Source organism: Aspergillus heteromorphus, assembly GCF_003184545.1.
Source record: "Aspergillus heteromorphus CBS 117.55 chromosome Unknown BO70scaffold_15, whole genome shotgun sequence".
Classification (NCBI taxonomy): Eukaryota; Fungi; Ascomycota; class Eurotiomycetes; order Eurotiales; family Aspergillaceae; genus Aspergillus; species Aspergillus heteromorphus.
In genome coordinates, this window is record NW_020290420.1 from 126550 (window position 1) to 150205 (window position 23656).

Here is a 23656-nt window from a genome sequence, read left to right on the forward strand (position 1 = left end):
AGGAACCATTTCAGACAAACCAAACCCTTCATGGTCCTTCCTACATGAGATCTACGATAGATAGATAGGGTTTGACTTTTGGAAAAAAATTTTTTTTGTTAGTATTTCCTTTTTTTTTTTTTTTTTTTTTTTTTTTAGGGCTATCGGATACCGACTGATTTTCCATTTAATCCAAGCGGATAACTGGCTATAAGTAGATAGATAGATAGATAAACAAGTCTGCCCTCCTCATTCATCATCAAGATCAAGATCAAGATCAATATCAATCAATTTCTATTTTGTTTTCCATAGTATTGATTGGTATTCGTACCCTCTATTGGATTGAGTACCACCTACCTACTCTCATAAAGAAAGACCCATGTTTCATGAATCCAGCAAACACCCGCTTAGGCCAGCCACTACGAGGGAGGACGAAGCATCGACTCAGAGTAACAAACAACACAACCTAACCAAATTAACTTGAATCATACAAAAATCAAATAAAGCCAAACAAAACAGCAAAAGCAAAAGCAAAAGCAAGCAAGGCTAATTAATAAGAAATACCGCCCATGCACCCACCAGAACTCCATTCCACCCACGCCTCAAACATGCCGACTCGCTATCCAAAGCAGCAGCACCAGCCACAGAAACAAGAGTAACGGTAGCGCTTACTTGCTCGGCGGTTGAACCTTAACCGGGCCCTGACCAACCTCATCCCAGTTCGTGCTGAGCGAAGTACCCTGGCTCTCGGTATAGCTCTTGATCATAGCGCGGCGAGTATCCGGGTCAGCGTCAGCATAGAGTTTCTTGAAGAAGGAGTCGACGGGGTCCGCGCCGTCGTGATCGGATACGTTGCCATCATCATCATCATCTTCACCCTCCTCACCACCATCCTTTTTCTTGTCTTTCGACTCGGATTTCTTCTTCTTCGCCGTCAGGTCGGAGGCGAGCTTGTCCCAGTCTTTCACGCCGTGGCGCGACGAGGTTGGGTATGCGGGGCCTGTGGGCGCAGCTGTAGCTGCAGTGGTGGTGGCGGGGGGAGTTGCACCGAGGGCAGATTGGCGATCAGAGACTTTGATATCGGTGGGGAGGGTCTCAAGGGCGCTCCATTTCTGGCCGGTGGAGTGCTTGCGCAGGACGATCTCGACCTTGGTGGACATGACGGAGACCTTGGAGGAGGAGGGGTCGATGGAGGCGAACAGCGGGTCGAGGGTGAAGTCGTAGTCGGCGCCAGAGGGGAGAGGGAATTGCACGGAGACCTGGATCGCAGCTGCATGTTAGCTCGGATGGCACATAGAACACAACACAACACTGAGAACGGAAAAACCAAAGACCCAAAGCAAGCCTGTGTGCACATACCGATTCACTCTTCAGATCAACATCGACCTTATCCTTAGCCACGCCCTTCACATACAGCGTAACCACGACAGACTCGCCAGACTGATACCACTCATGGCGGACCTTCTCGACAACCTTCTTGCCCTCCTGTTCCTTCTTGACCTCCTTCACTTCCTCCTTCTCATCCTTCACCTCCTCAACCTTCTTTCCCTCACCCTCACCCTCACCTCCAGCCCCTCCCACCCTCCCCCCACTCTTCACAACCTCCAACTGGGCCCTCAACTCCTCCACCTCCGGCACCTTAACCCCAACGGGCACCTCCCCCACCGTAACCAACCCCCTGACATCCCCGTCCTCCAGCCCCTTCAACTGCGTCTTCACCTGCGCCATCCAAACCCCCACCTCAACCTCCAACCCCTTCTTCCCCGCCCCGGCCATCGCACTCCTCACTTGCTCCCCCTTATCCTCCCCAGCCCCAGCCCCCTTGTCAGCATTCACCTTCGCCTCGACCGACCCAAACACAAACGCTGCATCGCCCCACCGTCCCAGCTGGAACAGCGCAATGCCGCGTCTCATCTGCGCGGCCAGGACGAGCTCGCGCTTCCCGCGCTCCAGGGCCAGCAGGACGGCAACATCGGCGTCGCGCAGCGCGGCATCGTAGTTTGGGGGCTTGAGGCGCGAGAATGCCGTGCTGCGTTTTGTGTAGTAGGCCGGGGAGCGGGGGTGGGCGATTAGGGCGGTGGTGAAGTGCAGGACTGCCGTGGGGTAGGAGGATGCGCTGAGGGCGGCGTCGCCGAGGGTGGCGGCGTTCATTTTGTCTGGGTTTGGTGGGTGGTGTGTGTGTGTGGTTGGGAGATAGGTGGGTAGATAGATTGGTGGGTTGGTGGTTAGTTGTGTAGCTGTAGCTATAGCTGTAGCTGGTAAGTATGAGCTGTAAATGAGGTAGCAGGCATCTAGTTCAGTAACCGACCAGAGAAGACAGAAGAAACCGATCGATAAAATCAGTCTGACAAAACAGGACCAGAAAAGCAGCGAACGCGTCGGTCTACTTATACCAAGAAGAGGGACGATTCCGAGTTGAAGGTGAAGTTGTCGAGTCGAGATTCCATCGGCTTCTGGACGGAATGGCGGGGAGTCCCCCGCCACGTGACATGCAAGCAAGACAAACAGTACAAAGAGCAACAAAGGGGGTGAGGAGGTAAGTAATTAGTACATTGAATGAAAAAAAAGATCTCAGTAAGTAATACATATTAAAGAGTACAAGTACAAGTACGCAAGTACAAGGTAAGTGCAGGAGTGGTAGTGGGGGGTATTCGCCTTGTCACTGTTGATCTCTGTCTTTGGTATGGCAGTTGCATGCTTCGACAGGATTCGGGAGTGTCTCAGTCAGTGTCCGTGGAAAAATACTTTGTCGGATAGAGGTGGAAAGTTCTTTTTTCTTTCTTGTTCTTCCCTTCTCCAAGCGGCGCCAGGCAACAGCTTTACAGACGGATTGTGACCATTGCTCTGTCGGGGGTCGATCGACACACTCAAGAAATCATGCATGAGGTTGATCCCTTTGACAGTGGATGCTGCCCATTTTTCTTCTATCGTCAGACAAACCACTAGGCCAGGTCCTCGTTACCGAACTTGCGCGCATACAGACCCAATGCGCGGATCGGCCAATAGAGTTTGTAGTTCGGGTAGGAGATCATGCTGTTTGTTTAAATAGTCAGTCTCGCTCGTTGTTGACTGAAAGGGGATGGATGGATGGATGGATGGATGTGACGGTTAGGAGTACTGTACTCACCAAGACTGGTTGAAGACTCCCTCGATCGACTCCTGGAGCCACTCGCCGTTGGGCTGCTGGCGGGACATGAGCAGCTTCATGGCCTTGCGCAGGGGTTCAGCGTTGGGATAGTCGGCCTCCATCAGGGCGAGAGCGGCCCAGGCGGTTTGGACGACCTGCGACTGCTCGTGCTGGACGTAGTAGTGCTTCTCGCTGCTGAGGTAGGACTCACCCCAGCCGCCGTCTTCTTTCTGCTTGGACAGGAGGAAGTCGCATCCGCGGCGCGAGTCGGGGCTGGTCTCGTACGTCTCCCCGATGCTGGCGAGACTCTCCAGCGCGAACATGGCCGCGTACGTGAAGCAGATCCCCCACGACCCGTACCAGCTGCCGTCCGGACGTTGCACGCGCTTGATATACCGGACGGCTTTCTCCTTGGCGGCCTTGATCTCCGCGGCGCGGTAGTTCGGATAGTACTTGCTGAACAAGGACAGCGCGGTGACGGAGGCGGTCGTGCATTCGGGATAGTCGTAGCCGATCATGATGCCGCCGAAGACCTCCGCCGCGTTGAGCCATTCGACCTTCTCGGAGGCGCGCGTGGTCTCGTACTCCGTGAACCCGCCGGAGGGGTTCTGCATCAGCAGCAGGCAGTCGACGCTGTCCTTCAGTCGCTCGGGCGAGATCAGTTGCGGGAAGTGGTGCATCTCCTGCAGCTGGATCGTCGACCGCAGTCCCTCCGCCGTGCAGTCACTGACTGTGTATCCCTGTGTCTTGTTGCTGAACGGCCACGCGCCCTTGCGGTGTTGTCGGTAGCATTTGTCCTGATCGGGCACGTTCTCGCGCAGCTGATGGTCTTCCAGGAATTCCAACGCTTTCGTGAGCATCGGCCGCCACTTCGGGTCATCCGCGAGGCCGGCCACCACGATGGACTGCGTGATGAACGCCGTGTCCCAGACCTGGACGCCGTTGGTCCCGTTCATGAGCATGCCCTCGTCCTTGATCCACATGTAGTCGTGCAAGCGGTCCCGATGGCGGCGGACCGAGTGACTGTCGGGCCCATCGTGGTGGTAGCAGGCGATCATGTTGAGCGGGTTGCTCACGGGGCCCAGGCCCGCATAGTCGGTATTCTCGTCCTCCATGCGGATCAGCTCCCACGTCCATTCTTCCGCGCGACGGACGATGGCGGGAATGCGGAGGAACGGGTTCCAGATGTTGACGATGAGGAAGTTCAGGGTGTTGAGCAGCCAGGTCTTGGGGTAGTAGTTGTCGGCTTTGTGGATGGAGTTGCGATGGCTAGCAAAGTCAATCGAGTCATAGGGCTGGGTATACAGCTCCTGCCGCAGCTGCTTGGTGAGGGGGTCCAAGGGATGCGAGAATCTCTTGGACCACAAGTAGGACATGGGCAGGAACACCTGGCGGATGTGAATCCACCACCGCCAGGGGGCAAAGGGCACCCAGTCCGGAAGTAGCCTGCGAATACCGTCAGCACTGAAGCACAATACCCCGGGGGATCTCAGCCAACAGACCAGGTCTCCGGAGGCACCGGATTGACGCCCTCCCACTCCATCACACCCAGGATCGCGAGTAGGAACTTGGCCCAATGGGGCCCGTAGATGGCACCGCCGAACTTGTGCAGCAGTCCGCGGGCCTTGATCATGCGAGGGTCGTCCTCCCCGACCCCGACGAGACGGAGGACGACGTAGTTGAGAGAGGTGCCGAAGACGGAGCTATGGGCCTCAATGTGCAGCCCCCAGCCGCCGTCGTCGGGATGCTGCCGGGCGAAGAGATACCGCTTGATCTCGGTGGCATACTCGGGGGGATGGGCGTGTTGGTCACGTAGTAAGTGATGATCAACACGGGGAGCAGAAACATGGGACCGCCATACTCGCACGCCCAATTGCCCGGTTCCAGCTGCAGCTTGGAGAAGAACTCCAGGCCATTCTCCGCACTCTGCAGGGGAGACTTGGGGGTTGGGAGCTCCGGCAATTCCTAGTCAATTGAGGTCAGAGCAGAGCAGAGGCGAGCGGAGAGAGAGGCTATATCATATCGGCCATCAACTTACCGTAGGCAGACCCAGGAAGTACTTGTCGGCGACCGTCTGGGGCCAATTCTCGTTCTCCTCGTCGGACTCGAGGTAATGCCAGGTCTGACGGCCGCGATCATCCCTCAGTCGCCAGCGCGAGTAGTCGGTCTTGAGATCCCCGTTGGCATCGCGAGTCAAATGGCCCTGGGCGGAGGTTCTCCACGGGCCAATCCCGATCTGGGGAGCCGACATGCTGGGGGAGACAATTGGCAGAGGCAGGCAGTTCACAACGACGACAAGGCTCAAGACAGACAGAAGGATCATGGATGGTCTCCCCGGCACCCAATCCAATGGGCCTCCCTTGCCTGAGCAGGCAACACACACAGCCCGCTTTGATTCGCCCAGGCGGGGAGGCGTGGCGGCTGACTCATCAGGGGCAGGCTGCCTGAGGACAACACAGACACAGCATATGTATTTGACCGTACGATCGATGCACATCGCCTACAGACAGGGTCCAGAGTCACCTTCTAACACATTCGTCGCCCATTAAATATTACTATCCGCTATCCAGTGCACCAAAGCAACAGCTGACTATTTTGAGTCTGAGGTATCAAGTACGCAAAACGACATGGAATCATTCTACCGATTCCCCCGGGTATCAATCCATCCAATCCATCCATTACCATTCTCCCGTCACATTCGTGTCTATTTGACCTCCGTCGCGACCGGCGCCTCCTGTGCCGTTTCGGCCTTGGCGGGCTCCTCCTTGGATTCTTCTTGAGCTTTCTCCTTGGCTTCCTCTTTGGGCTCCTCGGCCTCGACTGGGGCCGTCTCCTCCTCCGGGGCCTCTACAGCCACAACAGGGACAGCAGGGGCCTCTACGGCAGCCGCAGCCGCAGCCGCAGCCTCAGTCTCAGCCGTCTCAGCCTCAGCCGGGGCAGCGGGCTCCGCCTGGTCAAGCTTGACGGTCCAGGCGCCGTCCTGCAGGGCGGGACCGTTACCGCCGTAAGGCTTGGGGAACTGGTCCTTGAACGACGGGAACTCGCGGGCCAGGTTGGCGCCGTTGGAGATGGGGTGGAACTTGCGGGTGGTGTTCTTGCTGAGGAAGACCTTCATGGCGGCGAACATCCAGCCCATGATGGTGGGGACGTTGACGAAGAACTTCTCGCGCAGCAGCTCCGGGTAGGCGGTGGCGAAGACCTCGATGGTCTTCTTGGTGGCGGCGCGGATGGTGGGGTTCAGGCGCAGGAAGCTGACGTTCAGGTAGTCGTGGACCTGCAGCATCTGATAGGGGTCCTCGCCGTCGTAGTCGATGACGACGGTCGCCTCGCCGAGCTTCAGGTCCTTGATCGCCAGCTCCATCAGCGCGACACGCCACTTGATGAACCTGTCTGGGGTCAGCTAACACTCACAGTACTCAATGCGTGTGGGAATGGCAGCCACTTACTCATCCGAGTCGCCAAAGGTGGCCTCCACGTTCTTGACGCTGCCGTAGATGTTCCAGGTCGTGATGACCTCCTTGCCATTCGCCTCGGGGTACTTGGTCACGTAGCCCAGGCCCCCGAACTTCTCGGCGCTGTAGTGGCCGTCGGCCAGGGCGATGGGGTTCATCTCCTTGCGCCACTGCAGGGCCTTGGTCAGCTGCTCCTCAGCCAGCTTGACGTTGCCCTCGTTGGCGCGCAGGAACTTGATGAGCACGTTGACGGTGGGGACATCGCTGGAGTCCTTGAGGGAGACCCCCCACATCTCATTGTAGCTGGTGGCCGAGAGGATGGAAGGCAGACGGTCGAAGAACTGGCTCAGGGCCGGATTCTTGGCCAGATATTCCGGCTGGGCGGGCTTCTCCTCCTCCTCCTTCTTTTCTTCTTCCTTTTCCTCCTTTACCTCCTCCTGCTGGGGTTGTTCCTGGGTGGTCACGGGAGCGGACTCCGTGACGGGAGCTTCCGTGGGAGCAACGGTCGGTTCGGTGGTAGCAGTGGAGGCCGGCTCAGCCTCCACGGAGGGTTGGTCCTCTTTATCCGCCTTGGGTTCCGGCTGAGGCTCGGAGACCGCAGGCTCGGGAACAGCGACGGGGGTGGTGGCAGGTTGCGCCTCGGGGGCAGCAGGAGCAGCAGCTGTCTTCTCTGGCTGGTCGGCCATGATGGGGGAGGGGGAGAGAAAGCGAGGGAAATGGAGCAGGAGAGGAACGTGGGCACCGGAACGGGAAGAGGGGGAGGACGTGATGCGATGAATGACCAGGGGGAAGAAAGGGAGAGGGAGGGAGGGAGAGGGAGAAAGAGAGAGAGAAAGAAGGAGACAGCGAGGCGACGAGGCGACGAGGCGACGAGGCGGCGCAACAGAACAAAAACAACCGGCAGGTTAATTTGCGACTCGACGGCCGCTAATTTGTCGGGGCGTCAACCTGAAACTATTTGCGAGATACAGACAGACAGAGAGAGATTGATAACCGAACAGGTCCAGCCTCCTTAATTTGACTCGTCCTGCAAGGGCGTTTCAGTTTCAGCCTTTGGGATTGATTCCATCGCTGCATCTCCCCATCTCCCCATCTGCCCATCTGCCCATCTGCCCATCTGCCCCGATGGATGTGGCAGCGATGCCCGAGTGTGACGAGTCACTTGGCCCGATGCAAGGCACCGCTGCGCGTCCCTGCCACTGCCCGGGCAGCAAGTCTTACAGAGGAGACAGATACACAGATACGGAGTACAGGTGGGCTGACGAGGCTGGTACTTTGGTCGTGTGCTCTATCCTGTGCTATTTTTACTTTTTATTTGCCTTCTACGGTCTGGGCCTAGATAGGCATCGGTCTGGCGTCGGGCGATGACGAGTCAGTCAGTCAGTGTCAGTCCCCTGCAGCGCTGCAGCCTGCATCAGGTACTTGGTGCATGACCCGGCCAGCATCCCTCCGGTGGCTTAACCAGGGAACAAGCGTCAGAAACAAACGCGGAGAAAGAGATACGTCCGATACATACATAGAACGCTGGGGAATATACAGTTAGACCGCTTGGGGGTCAGTCAATCAAGCAATGCGCAAGTCTTCCGTCTTCCATCTTCCGTCTTCCGTCTTCCGTCTTCGTAGTCCACCCCCTGTAGACCCCGTCGCTTCACTGACCGCCGTTCACAAACCGCTCCGGGATCTGGGGCACCGCCGGTGGCACCTGCGGCGCCGTATTCTCGTCCTCGTCCTCGTCCTCATCCATCTCGTCCAGTTCGTCTTCGGGGTGGCTGGATCTGGTCGGTCAGTACACATGATCCCTGGTCGGGTTTACCCAAAGGGAATGGGGGGGGGAAGGAACTTACGCGAGGAGTTCCTTGATGTTGCGCATCTCATAATGCTTCTTGCGATGCTGCTCGAACTGTCGGTGCTTCGCCTCGGCCTCGCCCGCCGTCATCAGCGTGTCGCCGTGGGACTCGGGATCGCCGTTCGCCTCGCTGGCCCCCACCACGACATGCTTCGCGCTCCGGTGGGAGTCATTGCTCAGGCTCCGTTCGCGCACGATCCGATCCCCGCCCGTCATGTGCGTGTCTGTGTTCATCGCCTCCTCGGGCTCGCCCAGCTCCAGCTCCGGGATATCGTCCTCCGCCATCCCCTTGCGGGATGCCTTCTGCGTCTGGTCCAGTTCGTCCACCACCACTCCCTGCGCATCAATCAGGCTGTCCTCGCCCGCGAGCTCTTCCTCCTCATCCTCCGCGGGATTGTACTGGGGCGCGTACGGGGTCTTGGGCTCGTCGATCTTCATCTTCGCGGTCTTTTCCTGTTCAGTCAGGTATAGGTTGGCCTCGTCCCACTTCAGCCGCGGGGAGCTGTCGTCGGGCTGGCCGTGGATGTGCGCGAGCGACTGGCGTCGGGACGAGGACCCGGGACGGGTGTTGGAGAGGGAGCGACGGCGGCCGGCATTCTGGAGGGTGTTTTGAAGCGTAAGCTCCTTGGTGTCCACGGAGTCGGTCGAAACCTCCGGGATAGTCACGGTCTCGTGGGCCTGTGCGACCTGGGGAACCTGCGAGCTGGAGTTCTTGAGGATCCCTGCGGTCGCCTTAGCATGAATGGGCGAGCGGGGTCGTTGCCCAGCGGTGGTGAGGGGCTGGGGGGGGCTTGCTTACCCTTGGGTCTTCTCTGCGTATCTTCCATGTTGCAAGCCATGATCATGAGAAAGGGGCAAGAGAGCAAGAATGTGTATGGGAGAAAGAAACGTGGAGGAGAATAGGGAGAAAAGAGGGTTGATGGGGGCGAGGGAGAAAAAAAAGAGGCGGGGAGAGAGGAGGGAGGAAAATCAAATGCCAGGCTGCAGATGCGAACCCGTAATGAGGACGTCAGCTGCAAAAGCAAGCACAACACAACACAACACAACGGCTGAGGCTGTGGAAGTGATCGAGGATGGGTTTGGCGGGGGGTCTCAGCCTCTCCCTGGGACTGGACAAATGAGGGCGGTGGCACGGTTGCTCAGTGGTGGTGACGGGGTTGGGTTCGGCCTGATCTGGTGATCCCCGGTGGCTTGATTCGATCGCCTTTCTCGGCACGTCCGAGGAAACGGTCAAAAAAAGGGGGGGAATGTCGCGAGACCCGAAGAGCAGGTGTTGATTGTTGGAAGAGAGAAGAAAGTGGAAAGTTGCATCTGAACTGGCAACTGACGGGCACGTGGGGCTGCCCGGCCGATGACGTCGCGCCCTTCTTCAGGTACTAACAATGAGCGACTCTCTCTCCCCGTTGCTACCTGACCAGACAATTCAGTCTCCCGATCGAAGTCGATCGCATAGATCCCTTGTATTCTGCCCTATGTGGATCGGGGCCTCGGGGTGTGCTCCCCGGGGCCTATGCTATCTTATATGCTAAACAGTATTGAGTCTCTCTCTCTCTCTCTCTCTCTCTCTCTACAGACAACGCCACGAGCCCCATCCCCTTCCCAAAAGAACTCACCCAAGAAAAGGAAATGGTAGATGAACAAGTGATCGATCGAATAGCAGAATGCCGCCCCGAGCACAAAAGAAGTGTAAGTGTATAGGGGAATCATATGACCCGGCCCTGCTCCCATGAAAAAGGAAAAAGAAAAAATAAAAGATGAAGCACATCCCGTAAGATAGTAGCAAAATACACCAAAGAGCAACCGGCGAGAACACCGTCCATCCAGATCCATAAGGGGGATATCAAGATTTGCACGTCTGCACCAGGATTAGTCGCGTAAGTAGACCATAGTCGAAGGTCAGAAACACCAGGTCGTAAATGGTATCAATGTCATAAGTGGCAAAAAGAAGAGAGAAAAAAAAAGTTAAAAATGTCAAGTCGAAGGTCAAACAGAGATCACAAGCACGAGCTCGCAACGGAAGAAAAGAATGAGAAGAATAGAACTGAGAACGAACTGAGAATGAGAAAGAGATTATGCAATAGACTCGAACTCCTCCCGCTCGCGAAGCCGATTCCGCGCGAGCTCGTCGCCGCCATTTGCCGACAGCTGCATCCAGTGCAGCGCCAGGCACATGCTTTGCGGGTCGGACTTGGAATCCTTGTCGCGGCGATACATCATCTCCGCCTTGAATGTGTCTCGCAGGAGGGTAAGTGGCAGCGTCACGCGCGGCAGGAGTTCGGGATGGGTGAGGTAGAGAATGGCCAGCTCGCGCTGGGCCACTGGATTGCCTTCCTTGGCAGTGATGATCCACATGCCCGCGGCATCTTCAATGGCATGCCCGGTCCGGGCAGTGGTGTCGTGGCCGGGGGGAGGATGACGGCGGCTGAGCTCCTGCGACACGATGTTGTCGGCAATCTCGACCATGCTGTTGCAGATCTCATCCTTGAGACTCAGCGCCGCCAAACCAAACTGCAAGAACGCAGTTCCGCTGTCGGTCTTGTTTAGCGTCTCCCCAGGTACAAAGGCGGAGATGAACTGTAGATCCCGGAAAAGGGTCTTGGGCTTCACCTCCAGCAGGAGGTCACGCAGTGCATCCACAATCTGCGTCTCTGTGGGCGCACAGTAATCGGAAGGCCGCGAGTCAAAGATGACCGACTCGGCGGCAGGAGAGATAGGGGAGTGAGGAAGGTTGTGGCTATGACTCCGCTTGGCCTGGGAGTCGGAGAAGCTGTGGCGCGCGCTTCTCTTGCCCTGGAGCCCTGGGTTACGGCCGCGGGGGAGAGTAGTCTCCTCAGTGGCATCGAACTTGCAGGTATCCTCGTTGGCGGAGTTCAACGAAGCAACGACCAATGCCCGCAGGTCTCGCAACGCCTTCAACTTGACAAAGGGGTTCCCGTGCCGGGAGAACACCTCGATCAGGCGCCGGAAGACCGATCCATACGAGAACTGCAATGCATCATTTGGCTCCCCCGCAGTATCGGCCGCAGAGGATGGAGTCTCGGCGTCGCCGAGCGTAGCCCGCTCGGACGACTCCAAGGATTTGCTTCGCCGACGGTCCGATGGAGTGCGATGGATGCTCTGATGAACGAGCCGCTCATCACACTGAGTGTAAAATCGCTGAATACGAGCCCGCTTCTTCATCTGCGTCTGGATCCTTTTCTGGTCCAACGCATTTTCGAACCAGGCGTCGGTTTCACTTCCACAGCTCCACACTGGGGAGCCAAGGTCACTTAAAAGCAGGCTAGTCAGCGTCTGTTTCAGGTCTTCGAGGAACGCTGCTTTGCCGTGCGTCTTGCGATCATTACGACGCGGCGGCGGGGCGCCATTGTCACCGAACATCGAGGGGGGTCGGGAGTAGAAGCTGGAGGTGCTGGGGGCATAATGTGCAGGCTGGGGCGTCGACCAAAAGGTGCTGTACGAGTCGCCGGTGGTAGTCGAGGCGGCCCTTCCCGGAGAGCCACCGATTGAAGACGTATCCGCGATAGAAGGATCCCGAGGAACTCTCCACTTGTCGGAAATCACACTCTGGAAGGATGATTTACGATTCAACGGCGGAAGATCCTGCGAGAACTTCGAGGCGGTGTCTGATGGGCGAGTGCTGCCATACGCCTGCGAGGCGTATGCAGAGTCTTCGCTGGAGGCGCCGAACGGTCGTAGGCTCGAGGAGAGGCTCAGAAGCCCCCGGTTGCTGGAGCCCTCATACTTGGCCCGCTCCTTATGATACAATTCGCTGGCCCACAAAACGGGGGTTTCTGCCATGCTCTCCCCAACTAGCCGGTTGATACTGGCCTTGACCTCATAGCAGAATCGATGGATTCGCTCTTCACCTTTGCAGAAGTTGTCAATGTTGTTGTGCGAGAGCCATTTGCGGATCAAATCCACCTGCTCATCCGAAAGTTTGTTCGGGCCGCCCTGGCTGCTCGGCGCTTTCATGATGTTCATGACTTGCAGCTCTGGCTTCTGAAGGAGAGAGCTCCCGAATGACCTCGTACTGCCGCGAGAGCGGCCTTCGTTGGGGGCCTGTTTGTAAAGGCGAGCAGAATAGATCATGGTCTTCAGGGCCAGCGCGACGTGTTTGGCATCTTCGTACCGCATCGAGTTCCGGACGTCGGTCATGTACCACATCTTGTCTCGCAGCTTGGCCACGGTGGTCATCATTTCCTTGATCGATCTTTGCAGTCGTTGCGCATGTCTGTTCAAGGCAACAAAGTCGGATTCACATCGTTCAATGACCACTCGTGACGTGGCGAGTGAGCGGACACAAGAGGCGTGCATCGGTTCAAGGATCCACGAGTCGTCTGCGCGTCGGGATTGCGAGCTTGCGACGCTGCGAAGCAGCTGCCGGCCGGCATTCCACCAGTAATGAGCGCCGATGAAATCAGAGTCATGATGGCAATGTTCCATGGCCCTATCGAACCGTTGTTTGAGGGAGGTATTGCCTGTCTCGGAACAGGCATCGGGGTCCGTGAAGCCGTACTCTGCACAATCATCAGCAGGATTGTCTTGAATCAACTTCACGATGGCTGTTTGAAGAGCCTCAAAGTTGTCCTCCATGCCCAAGGTTGTGGACTGAGCGTCATCCACTGAGGCGGTGTCCGGGAAGTTGAACTGGCCATCCTCAGGAAAAAGGCCCCAGGTCAGGCGTTTCCCACGCTGTGACATGGAGAAGATGGACCATTCTTCCGCTGCGGGTTGCTCCAGAGTGGTACGGCCATCCGGCTCACTCAGGTCTGACAGCTCAAAGCGGATCCTATCGGCATTGCGGCTCATACAATTCTCCGGTAGCGACAGGAAAGCCATGTCAGCGGGGAAGAGACTCTGGACGTGGGGAACACGCGCAGCATTGTGATCGGGCACAGGCTTGAAAAACCCAGGCTCAAGGATGGATGCTATGGAACGGTCTGAACGAGCAGCCAAAGAACTGACAGGAGATGAGGGCATCCCCGAGGACGAAAGCGGAGAGCTACAAGCGGAAGCAGGCGATCTAGGGAAAAGTGCGTTCAGCAGGGCGACAATGTCAGCAGCAGAGAGCATGAGGAATGCAGCAGGTGATTCTCGTCCTGTCGTGTATGTCGTGCGGGGAAAGGATTGAACACCGGTGTTCGCGCTTCTGTATCTGCAGAGCATGTTCTCAACGTGCTGCCTCACTGTGGGACGGATCATGTAAACGTGGTGCCTGAAAAAGGTAAGCCTGTATTCACTGGCACAATTCTGGTTGGCAAAAGGGGCGGGGAAACTGACATGGAACGAAGAACAGCGAAGACTTGCGAGTACGCGCGGAGGCCGACCTGTCCGAGGAGTTTCTCTCTGGCATCATTTCTGATATGGAAGTCGAGCAGAAGACCATGGGCCTGGGTGCTATATTAGACAAGGCATTCAAACACTTGCGGCGAGAAGTTCTTACCTCCGGGTAGGTCAGTGCGCCATAGAGAAACTTGGAGAAGAACCACTGAACAAACAAGAACTCGAGGAAACGGTCACGACCATCCTGGTGGTCTAGTTTCTGGAGGATGGCACAGCCCAGTTGCATCACCGCATGTGGAAACCCTCCATCTGGGTCATCCAAAAGCTGGAACAAGGCATCTACCGCGGACGCGAAGAATTCCTCGGCCACATCCGTCTTCAAGGGGTCTGGAGGATCCGCATCGAAACTCACTCCAGGAGGGGTATCTAAATGCTCCAGGAGGAAAGCGCCCGTTTGCAGGATGTCCATCAGATAGAGCTCGAACTTGGGCTTCGCTTTCCAATCACTCCCTGTGGCCCAGGAGCCCAGAATCTGGCCGATCAGGGGATAGTATCTGCTGCCACCATCGGTGATGAGCTTTGCACAGACAGAAGACCAAACATCCAAGCGAAGCTGTGCTTCAGGAGCATCAGAATCCAGAGGGGATGCATAAACGTTGAAGAGCAAAATAGACAAGGCATCCGTTCGTTCAAAAGCCAAGACGCGATCCTTGAAAGGGAGGGTAGAAGCAGAGACGCGCTTTGAAAACGAGGAAGGATTCCGGGAACGTGACGCCGAATGGAACGAGATATCACTGGGGTCCCCTGAGGGGCCTGCGGATGAGACCAGTGCTGCGAGCTGGGCCGGGGCCAGGCTGTACAGCCTGTCAAGAATGAATTGAGGGTCGGTACGGACTAAGTGAAGGATTTCCACCAGGTCGGTCCGGGACTGGGGGCTCAATTGAAGGAAAAAGTCCGGAGAATGGTCCACGGCGGACTCGCGAATGGGCGACCATTCTTCCAACGGATCCTGCCGGTGAAAGTGGCGCCGGAAAGCGGAATCACACGATTCCTGAAGATCAGCCATGGTATGGTAGAGAGCAATGAAATTGACCTTGTCGTCGTGCTTGAGTCGGTCGACCAAGCCGCGCTGGACGACGGATCCGACGCGGAGCAAGCGCGCGGAGACGCCCATGGAGACCTTGAGGGCATGGAGACGGTTTTCCAGTCTCTTCCGAGAGGTCTGTTTGTGTTGATTTTGACGATAGCGAACGGCCAACTCCTCAAAGGATACCTGGGGCTGCTCCGTGGGCATGGTGGGACGGTTGGTTTCCTGGGAATGTCCGTCCTGGGAGCGGATGGGAGCTGCCATTCGCGAAATCGGGTGATCCACGTCGCCGGACTCACCTACGGTGCGACCCGCCATTGCGTCGGCAGAGAACAGCATGGGGGACATGCTAGGGGTCGCAGATGGAGGCGCGGCTTCACATGGTGCAGTTGCCTGGGTGGATGAAGGATCTGGGTCTGGAAAGCGAGAGAACGGAATCGAGCAGTTAGCATGCGGTGAGTCGGACGCGCAGGTATACTATTGAGGAAAGGGCAGGAATTGATCGGATGAGGCAAGCCAATATCGATGGGTGATAAAAGGGGGCATTCGGCAATTAATTAGGATGGAAAGGGACGCCCGAGGAGGCCCTAGAAGAGCCAAAGATGGCGAAAGAGGGCAAAAGAGGTAAAAACAAAAACAAAAAAAAAAAAAAAAACAAAGAATAAAAATTGGAAAAAAGAGCCGTGCGCACACGTACAGGTCACATAAGCCAGGGTGGATGAAAGACCATCGGATTGGGCATCGAACATGGTGTTGCCATGGGCAGTGTCCCGGCCACTGGGGCAAGACGAGGACAGTTGAGGTCGCAAGATGCCCCCGGCGCCAGAAGCTCCCTCACTAGCGCATGGCCCTCCTAAAGGAGCGGTGGAAAAAGGCACTCGGTCCTCATGGGGAGAGTCCAGACGTTGATGGTGAAGGACGGACACGGTGGAGTGCTCCAGGGTGAGCAGAGGACGGGCGATAAGAGGGAGTAGGTGGGGGGGGGTTGATAGGAGGAGGCAGAGAAGGAAGAGAAAGAAGAAGAAGAAGCAGAGAAGAGGAGGGGGAGGGAGCAGGAATAATAAGAATAAAAAAAAAAAAGGAAGTGTGGAAGGAGGAGGAGGGGGGAAAGCTGAAGAGGGAACGAGTCGAGTCGAGTCGAGCGTCGCGTTGGTTGTGGGAGGGAGAGAGAGAGAGAGAGAGAGAGAGGGAGGCTACGAACTAATGAGAGGGGGAGGAATAATAACAATGAGGGAGATTATGCGGATGGCGAAAATAAATGGAGAAAATCAAAGTACACAGGCAGTAGGCAGGCAGTAGTCTAGCCAACAGCCAGAAAGCGCAGAATAATCGCAAGAATAATAAGAATAGTAGTTTGATGATGATTCACAGGCTGATAAACTCCGACTTAATCCGGAACGATAAGAAGGGACAACTGGCTGACTTGGCTTGGAGGGGGGGGGGGGGTTAAGAAGAGAGGGTGAGAGAGGGAGAGGGAGAGAGGAAGAGAGAGAAAGAGAGTGAGAGCAGACGGGATGACATGCAGTAAGTAGTGTAAGTACTACGGAGTAGTATCTAGTCGTCGTCGTCGTCGTCGTCGTAGTAGTAGGAGGGAAGTAAGTAAGTACACAATAGTAAGGTATCTAGTTGATGCCAGCGAATGGAACCAATGTGTTGTGTGACTGCCTGTTTGAGCTGAAAGACCAAATTACCAAATTACCAGCGCGGAGAATACGTACTGACTTACTACTCGTACTAAAAAGTAAGTCAGCAGCCGACCAACGCGCGGGCCAAACCTCCGAAAAGCCATTGGCTGGCGGTGACTCGAAGCGGCCACTTGCAGGGCGCGAGGAAGCTGCAGGGCGAAAACTGAAGGCAGCAAGCAAGAAGCAGCTGGTTCAGCTCAGGTACCTTACTTGCCACCTCCGCGGGAGCAGGTACTAACTTACTACAACGTACTATGTTCCTAGCTGGGTACTACTGTCCTACTAGGCCACTGGGCGTTCTTCATCCCACCCCAGCAGGATGACCTCAGACTGGGGAAAAACCAGGTACATTTTCGGATTTCTGACTACTAGACCCTATAATATACAGACTATATCGATCCAGGTGAGGAACCCAGGATAGCGACACCACGCGATGGGAGGGTCAAACGGATCCAGTCAGAGCGGGTAAAAAAAAAAAAAGAAGAAGAAAATAGAAAAAACCTGGCAGACAGACAGGCAGGCAATCAATCAGTCAGTCAGTCAGTCAGTCAGTCAGTGTGCATTGTGCACAAAATACTACGGGACTTCCAACCCTCCTTCTCACCGGTGATAGGTAGGGAAGGGAGGCCAGCAGGGGAGGAGGGAGGTATAGCCAGTTCGCAACAGCTTATTGCACTGTCGCGACACGAAAGCAAACCAAGCCAAACCCAGTCCGTCCCAGCAACGCAACCACAACCATCCATCCATTCATTACCCGACCACCCATCCGTCCAACGGCGGTACGGGACGAGTTCGAGTCGAGTCGAGTCCAGACGGAGAGAGGAGGGGGGGGACGATGAGAAACCAAACCGAACCGATCCTCTGATGATCTGGAGGGACGACCACGACGCGACGAAGGAAAAGAGGGGAGCAAGAAACAACTCTGAAATCTTGATGTGCTGGCACTGCATGCATGCATGACGGACCCTCCGTCGGGAGCCACTGATTTGTTGGCCGCCCTCCCCCCCCTCCCTTCTCCCCTTACTGCGTTGGCCAGATGGTCTCCCTCCATCATCATCATCATCAGCAGCAGCAGCAGCAGCATCATCCTCCTCCTCCCTCGCCCGTCGTTCGTTCAACGGATCAGCTGGAAGTATGGAACGATTACGGGCCTGCAAGCGCTGACTGTATGTCAGAGATCAGAGAATCTTCCGACCGAGGATTAGTAGGACATAGTAGAGTAAGTAGTTAGAGTAAGTACGGAGGAGTAGTTGACGGTACCTCCCGCCCGTCCCAAGCGGCCAGCGTTAGTCGTGGCGCTAGTCCCCTTCCGGCGGGCGGCAGACCCCACCTGCACGTGTCCATCCGCCACTGCCCAGTTTGACGGCCCTAGTCCCAACCGGGGTTAGCTCCGAGGCATGACCCGAACACTGAAGACTGGCCTGAGTTCGAGTCTCCTTCAGCTTCGTCCGGGTCGCTGTGGCCCCGTTCAGCTCCCATGAACATGGACATGGACATGGGTTATGCGCTGCATCCGGGACAGGTGCAGGAGGAGTACCTATCTACGGGGTACCGGATACTACTAGACAAGATGTCATCGAGTGCGCCCCCTCCCCCCCCGGCCCCATCTCCCCCAGGGTCTAGATGCCGTCGGTTTCTCATCCCTCCCGACGCACCTTGTACCTCGTAGGTAGGTACTCCCCGATTCCCCGATTCGCTTCGATCCGGGTTCCAATGCCAATCTGGCTTGTCACGTCAGGGGGAGGGAGGGGGCGCTTCCGTTGGCTGAGTTGTCACTTGCGCCGGGTTTTGTCTAGTTGGGATTGGCATTCGGCTTGTCGGGGCGCCCTGGATTTCCCCGCCTTCCGCATTTTGAATCAGGAACATTTGTGATTGGTGATCTGCCTCGCTGGTACGTTGACACTTATGTACAATAGATACTGTATACAACAGCACCGCCTCGGATTTGCACCCTTCTATGGCCAATCCTCCGGACATACCATGCCATGCCATGCCATGCGAACGTGAACAGACAAGACAGATGCTATTATCCCGTATGCACCCGGAGCCGTCGGGGTCTGGCCTCCATGTAAGTAACACGGCATCGCCTTCCAGATACCTTTCATTCCGATCAGATCACTCGCCGCCCCCTCAGATATCTCGTGAAGCTGGTGGGGAAGATGGGAGGGAGACAGTGATATGACGACAGACGTCGAAAAGAACAGAAAATAAAATGAACGAGAAAAGGGGAAAAAAAAAGAAAAAGAGAGGCTGACGAGAGAAATAAACAAAGCACAGTGAGGGGGTGCACGTCCACTGGCAACCAATCAATGCGCTCAATTGGCCCACCAAACACCCTGCGATGGATCGCCTCAACGCCGTGGATAAGAAATAAAACCCTAGCCAGTCCTGGTAGATAGATACTTAGATAGATAGTATGCGTTGTCCTTGAGGGGCCAACAGCCAATCCCTGTGGGCGACTAAGAGTTGTTGTTGCAGACCCATTTTTTGTCAGCCTCCTTCTGTCCCACGCGCGTGGCCACGCTGTTCAGCGTGTCTTTTAAGATGTCTTTCGAGACCTTGGGGAACCTATCGCAGCGCGAGCCGGGTGATTAGCCTCCCGATCCAACAAGCATCCCCATGTGGGCCCACGTCTTAGTTTTACCTACCGTTTCTTCAAGATTTCAATCAGTCCCATCTTGGTCAGATCACTGCCATCGACCACCTGCTTGAACTCAGCCAGCTGCTCCGGCGGGAACGGGCGCTTCGTCCTCCCAACGGCCAGCGCGGCGCCGCCTTCCTGTCCACTCCTGTGAGAGGAGGCTTGGCCCACGAAGGCATCGAGCATGGACGGCCGCCCCGGACCAGCAGCGGCCTGCGTGGGCTCTGCCGCGGAGGCCCTCGGTTTCTGCCAGTACGCGGTGGAGAACGGGTCAATAGGGAAAGTGACCGAGTCGGAAATGGTCTCCATTTTGTACACCTGCAGCTCCGGGTCCACGCCATGCTCCTGCCATCGTAAACCGGTGTTGACTGGTTCCAGGTCCCCGACGATGAGGCGCCGCTTTCCGTCCACCAACTGGTCGTCGTCATCGTCTAGGAAGCCATCCATGTCATCCTCACCGTCCTCGCTTCCGTCCTCCTCTTCTTCCGAGTCCAGGTCCTCGCCCTCCTCGGGCTCCTCCCACTCGGCCTCCGAGTCGTAGTCGTAGTTTGTTTCTGGTAAGCCCCGGTAGAAAGGGTTGCGCATCATGCGACGGGCAGACGATACGGGTAGGCTCTTGGTGTATGTTCCTTGGTAAGGGGGACGCACGTCTTCGCCAAACCGGATCGACTTCATCCTGACCTGCTTGAGAAGATTCCGCAGCCGCTGGGCCCCTTCTGAAGTCTCGGGCTGGTCGCCTAGATTCTGCATTTGTAGATGGATTTCCCGTACTGACGCCGGTAGTCGGCCCCGTCGTCGCTTGTATGGCATCAGTTGGAAGATTTCCGAGGCCCGAAACAGCAGTGGTGCCTGCGTGCTTTCGCTAGCCGACTTGAGGTACGTATCGACTTTCTCTCGCGTGTGGTGCAGGGCTTCCTGATCGCGCTGGAACTGGTGCGGCGGCGCAACGGTCGTGTGGGATTTGAGGAAGAAGTCGGGGAATTCCCGCTGGTAGTCGGAGAGAGTGGTGGATGCAGAGTCGTGAGAGGGTTCGGTTGCAGCGCCAGCGCCGGTAGGCTTGCTCGGGGAGAGGGTAGTAGGCTTGGAGGGGGACGATTGTGTGGTAGCTTTCGGTTTGGCAAAGAAGGAGTTCAGCTTCATTTGGGCCTGTGGTTCATTAGCCTCCCTCCCTCTCTCTCTTTCCAGTCCCAAAGATCAGAAGGAATTGAAACATACCCTTTCTTTCTTCAACTTCTCCTCTTCCTTCTTCCGTTTCTCTTCCTCCTTCGCAGCCTTACCCTCCTCCTTGGCCTTCCGCTTCTCCTCCTTTTTCTTCCTCTCTTCTTCCTTCTCCGCGTCGCGTTTCTTCTTCTCCTCCTCCTTTGCGCGCCTTTCCTCTTCCTTCTCCGCCTCACGCTTCTTCTTCTCTTCCTCCTTCTTGACCTTCTCCTCCTCCTTCTTAGCTTTCTCCTCTTCCCTCTTCGCCTTCTCCTCTTCTTTTTTCGCCTTCTCCTCTAGCTTTTGACGCTCTTTCGCCTCCTTCTCTTGCTGTTTCGCTTCCTTCTCCTGTTGCTTCGCCTCCTTACTCGCCGGCGAAAGCTTCCTCTTCTTCGCAGCAGGCGAAGAAGCCGAGCCCGCACCCGAAGCCGAACCCACCCCAGTAGCCCCAGCAGCCACATGCACATTTGAAGCAGTAGGAACAGGTGACTTCCCCTCACCCTCACGAGCCCTGGCATGCTGATTCCGATTCTCTTTATTATTATCATCCAACGCCACCTTCCCATCAACCTCCGTGTCAGACCCGTCCATCCTCATCTCCACATCGCCATTTGTGTGTGTGGGTGCGGTATGGTGGTGATGTTGGTCCGTCGTCCCGCCCATCTCGGTATCTTGTATTGAGCGCTTCCGTGTAGATTCTGGCGTGGTGGTGGCAGTGGTGGCGGTAGTTGAGGCGGAGAATGTGTTCGTGGGAAGGGGGGAGAGGCTGGTGGGAGCGGGAGCGGGCGTAGGCGTAGGGGTTGGTGTGTGTAGACTCGGGGTCGTGGTGGTGGTATCCATTGAGGTGGACATGGTGGCTGTCTGTCTGTTTATCTGTGGTGGGTATCTGAGTCCCGACCTCGAGATCAGGGGCGAGAGGCCGTGATGAAATCAAATCGAAGCAGATGGGAAATATCTCCTCAGACGTTCAGTTGATGCAAGCGGTGTATTGCGTATCGTGTAGTATGTAGGTCGGTAGTATGTATCGTGTCGCGAGGGTGAGACAACAAAATCGCACAGACGACAACAAATAAAAGATCGGCCGGGTGAATGATGAGGTCCAAGTGAAGTGAAGTTCACGACAGAGTATAATCCGAGGGTATCAAATGAAAACCAACAAGTCAATCAAGCCAGGAGCATTGGTTATGAAAAGACCAGTCAATCATGAATGACCTTGCCAGCAGGGCTATTTGTCAGTGGATCACCCATCCAAAGAGAGACAGACGATAGGCGACAGATGCAGGCAGGCAGACAGGCAGGCAGGCAGGCAGGCCTGTTCAGTTGGTTGCTGGCTACCAGGTTGCCCGAAACGCGTTAATTGATGTTCGCGCCGGGCGGGCGCGTTGCCGGCACGTGTGTGGGCGCCGCTTATGTAAGACCCCTCTCGATAACTAACTAACTACTAGTTAGTTAACTATGGAGACTCAATCTGAATGGTACAGCTAGATAGACAGTAGTACGGAGTACCCCGTAGCTACACGGTAATTAACCTAGGGAGATCCGGTGTTTCAGCGGTAGATCATCGATTATCTACAGTATCTACTGGGTTTCACATTGTATACTCCACTAGAACGATCGCGGGCGGCCGTATGTACAATAGTATTATTATTAAGATGCTCATAAATCCACCGGGGCCCGATCGATGCCGCAATGGATGCTAGCATCGGGAGCACAGCCCAGACAACATAGGAAACAGCGCCAAGAACATGCGGGGAGGGGAATAGAACAAGTGCAGCAATTCAATCAATCAGTCGAGGGCGTCCGGCCCGTCGTAAGGCGACTCAAGGCGGAGGGGCATTGCAGGGTCGTGGCACCATACGTGGGCTCCGAGCCGAATGCGTTTCATGGTGGGGGAAAAGGAAAAGGAATGTGCAGAGCTCAAGTTAAATGGATGGCATTGCCAAACGAGTGCCATTATGGGGAAGGCGTTGCTCAATCGCTTAAATCTGGATTCGCGACAAATAACCGGACATTGGTCATCGACGTCGTTCGCTCATCTACGCTGCCCCGGCGCCTCAACTCATCCGCCTTCTTCGCCTTCTGGATCGCGGCAGATGCCGCGCTCGGCGCGGCCATATCTCCCACGACATCGAGGTTCTCCTCGCTGCCTCGGCTGTAGCTGGTGGCCGTGTCCTTGATGGAGGCTTCGTACTGCTCACTCTCCAGGCTCTCAGCCGGGGGATGTTCCGAGACGTCGGGGAGGTCGGTCTTTTCGTTGGGAGGGGTGCTGTTGCTTCCCATCGTCCCCTGGGGGGTGCGCTGGTACCCACTTGGATAACGAGAGATGCTGCCCACCGAACTGCGGCCGCTTCCGGTACGGCGATAAGGAAATCCTCGCTCGCTGTGAGCATCCTCATCGGCGTCGCCGACCTCGTTGGCACTGAGTCGCACGGGAACCGTGGCGCCAACGAGCGTCGATGGCGAGAAGTCGGTCGTCTTTCCGCTGTGCTTGTTCTTGCCGCTTCCCAGGGTACCCGAGCGCCCAGCGCCTGCGCCGTGGACTTCCAGATACGCCCGCTTCTTATCGACCAGTTTCTGCGCCCGCAGCCGAGGATCCTCCGGCTGTGCTCGATCGCACCATACTGTCGCCTTTTGCCTCCGCATCAGCGCCACGTAACCCAACTGAGCGTTGGCCGAGCGGGACGAGGTACTGCGGCGGATGTCTGCGTTTGGGGCGGCACCGTAATACGGGTTCGCCACGTTTCCAGTGGAGGTGGTGGAGGTCGTCGCACTCGACAAGCGCCTCGAAGGGGGGTAGTTGGGGCCCGTCATGGTCATGGTATGGTGTGGCGAAGGGCCACCGGAGTACGGCTGCTGCTGCTGCTGGGCCATGTACGGAAGCACATGGGAAGAGGAAGTCCGGCGACGAATGTGCGCAAGGGAGGCGGCAGACGGATGGGGAGAAAGTTGCTGGTGGTGAGGCCCCTCGTAGGACTGGAGCGGGTAGCCGGAGTGCATTCCGGGCACAGGCTTTCGAGAGGGTGGCGCTTGGTGCATTGGCAAGCGGTAGTCGGTCATGCTGGGTTGTTGGAGCTGCACACCAGCCATCTAGTCGCAGATCGACTGGTTATGGAGGGGATGGGAGGGGATGTAGTGACTTTTCACACCGGGTGGCGGCGGAGATTGGAGGAGTAGCCGCCGCGACAGATGAAACGGAGTCCAAAGTTAAGCGTGGGCCAGCTATTATCGCAGCCTGGACAGTGGGTAGTGGGCACAGCTGAAAAGCAGACCCTGCGGGCGAGCCGTCCTTTAGATCAATGAGCGGCCAGCGGCTCAGTCGTCGTACCAGACAGGCAACGGAATCCGAGGCGCCAAAAAAA

General features: G+C 56.4%; 7 protein-coding genes across 7 annotated transcripts; all 7 read right to left on the reverse strand.

The window, feature by feature from the left end:
* Positions 1-202: 202 nt before the first annotated feature.
* Positions 203-2219, reverse strand: BO70DRAFT_50552 (co-chaperone SGT1). Its single transcript, XM_025548495.1, has 4 exons — positions 1816-2219; positions 1366-1509; positions 652-1148; positions 203-445 (listed from the first exon to the last, which is right to left on the reverse strand). Exons 1-4 carry the CDS (start codon positions 2128-2130, stop codon positions 424-426), a joined length of 978 nt encoding a protein of 325 aa, XP_025398592.1. The 5' UTR covers positions 2131-2219; the 3' UTR covers positions 203-423.
* A 702-nt stretch (positions 2220-2921) lies between these two features.
* BO70DRAFT_397053 (terpene cyclase/mutase family protein) lies at positions 2922-5357 on the reverse strand (the record flags this gene model as incomplete). Its single annotated transcript, XM_025546665.1, has 5 exons — positions 2922-3012; positions 3107-4552; positions 4609-4892; positions 4919-5071; positions 5145-5357. 5 exons carry the CDS (start codon positions 5355-5357, stop codon positions 2922-2924), a joined length of 2187 nt encoding a protein of 728 aa, XP_025398593.1.
* Positions 5358-6026: 669 nt separating this feature from the next.
* On the reverse strand, positions 6027-6995 carry sfh5 (CRAL/TRIO domain protein; the record flags this gene model as incomplete). The annotated part of the gene is made up of 2 exons (XM_025538967.1): positions 6027-6492; positions 6553-6995. Coding segments are annotated over 2 exons (909 nt in total), but the record flags the coding sequence as incomplete, so codon positions are not given.
* A 1101-nt stretch (positions 6996-8096) lies between these two features.
* BO70DRAFT_50557 (PP1-complex regulatory subunit GLC8) lies at positions 8097-9585 on the reverse strand. The gene is made up of 3 exons (XM_025548496.1): positions 9204-9585; positions 8403-9126; positions 8097-8327 (listed from the first exon to the last, which is right to left on the reverse strand). Exons 1-3 carry the CDS (start codon positions 9247-9249, stop codon positions 8207-8209), a joined length of 891 nt encoding a protein of 296 aa, XP_025398595.1. The 5' UTR covers positions 9250-9585; the 3' UTR covers positions 8097-8206.
* Positions 9586-10474: 889 nt separating this feature from the next.
* BO70DRAFT_397056 (uncharacterized protein) lies at positions 10475-15523 on the reverse strand (the record flags this gene model as incomplete). Its single annotated transcript, XM_025546666.1, has 4 exons — positions 10475-13619; positions 13685-13794; positions 13848-15190; positions 15472-15523. 4 exons carry the CDS (start codon positions 15521-15523, stop codon positions 10475-10477), a joined length of 4650 nt encoding a protein of 1549 aa, XP_025398596.1.
* Positions 15524-18684: 3161 nt separating this feature from the next.
* BO70DRAFT_50768 (putative chromatin assembly factor 1 subunit A) lies at positions 18685-21101 on the reverse strand. Its single transcript, XM_025548497.1, has 4 exons — positions 20840-21101; positions 20316-20782; positions 19108-20246; positions 18685-19027 (listed from the first exon to the last, which is right to left on the reverse strand). The coding sequence occupies exons 1-4, from the start codon at positions 20958-20960 to the stop codon at positions 18919-18921; spliced, it is 1836 nt and encodes a 611-aa protein (XP_025398597.1). The 5' UTR covers positions 20961-21101; the 3' UTR covers positions 18685-18918.
* A 1012-nt stretch (positions 21102-22113) lies between these two features.
* On the reverse strand, positions 22114-23581 carry BO70DRAFT_50792 (uncharacterized protein). The gene has a single exon (XM_025548500.1). The coding sequence runs from the start codon at positions 23382-23384 to the stop codon at positions 22269-22271; it is 1116 nt and encodes a 371-aa protein (XP_025398598.1). The 5' UTR covers positions 23385-23581; the 3' UTR covers positions 22114-22268.
* Positions 23582-23656: the final 75 nt, after the last annotated feature.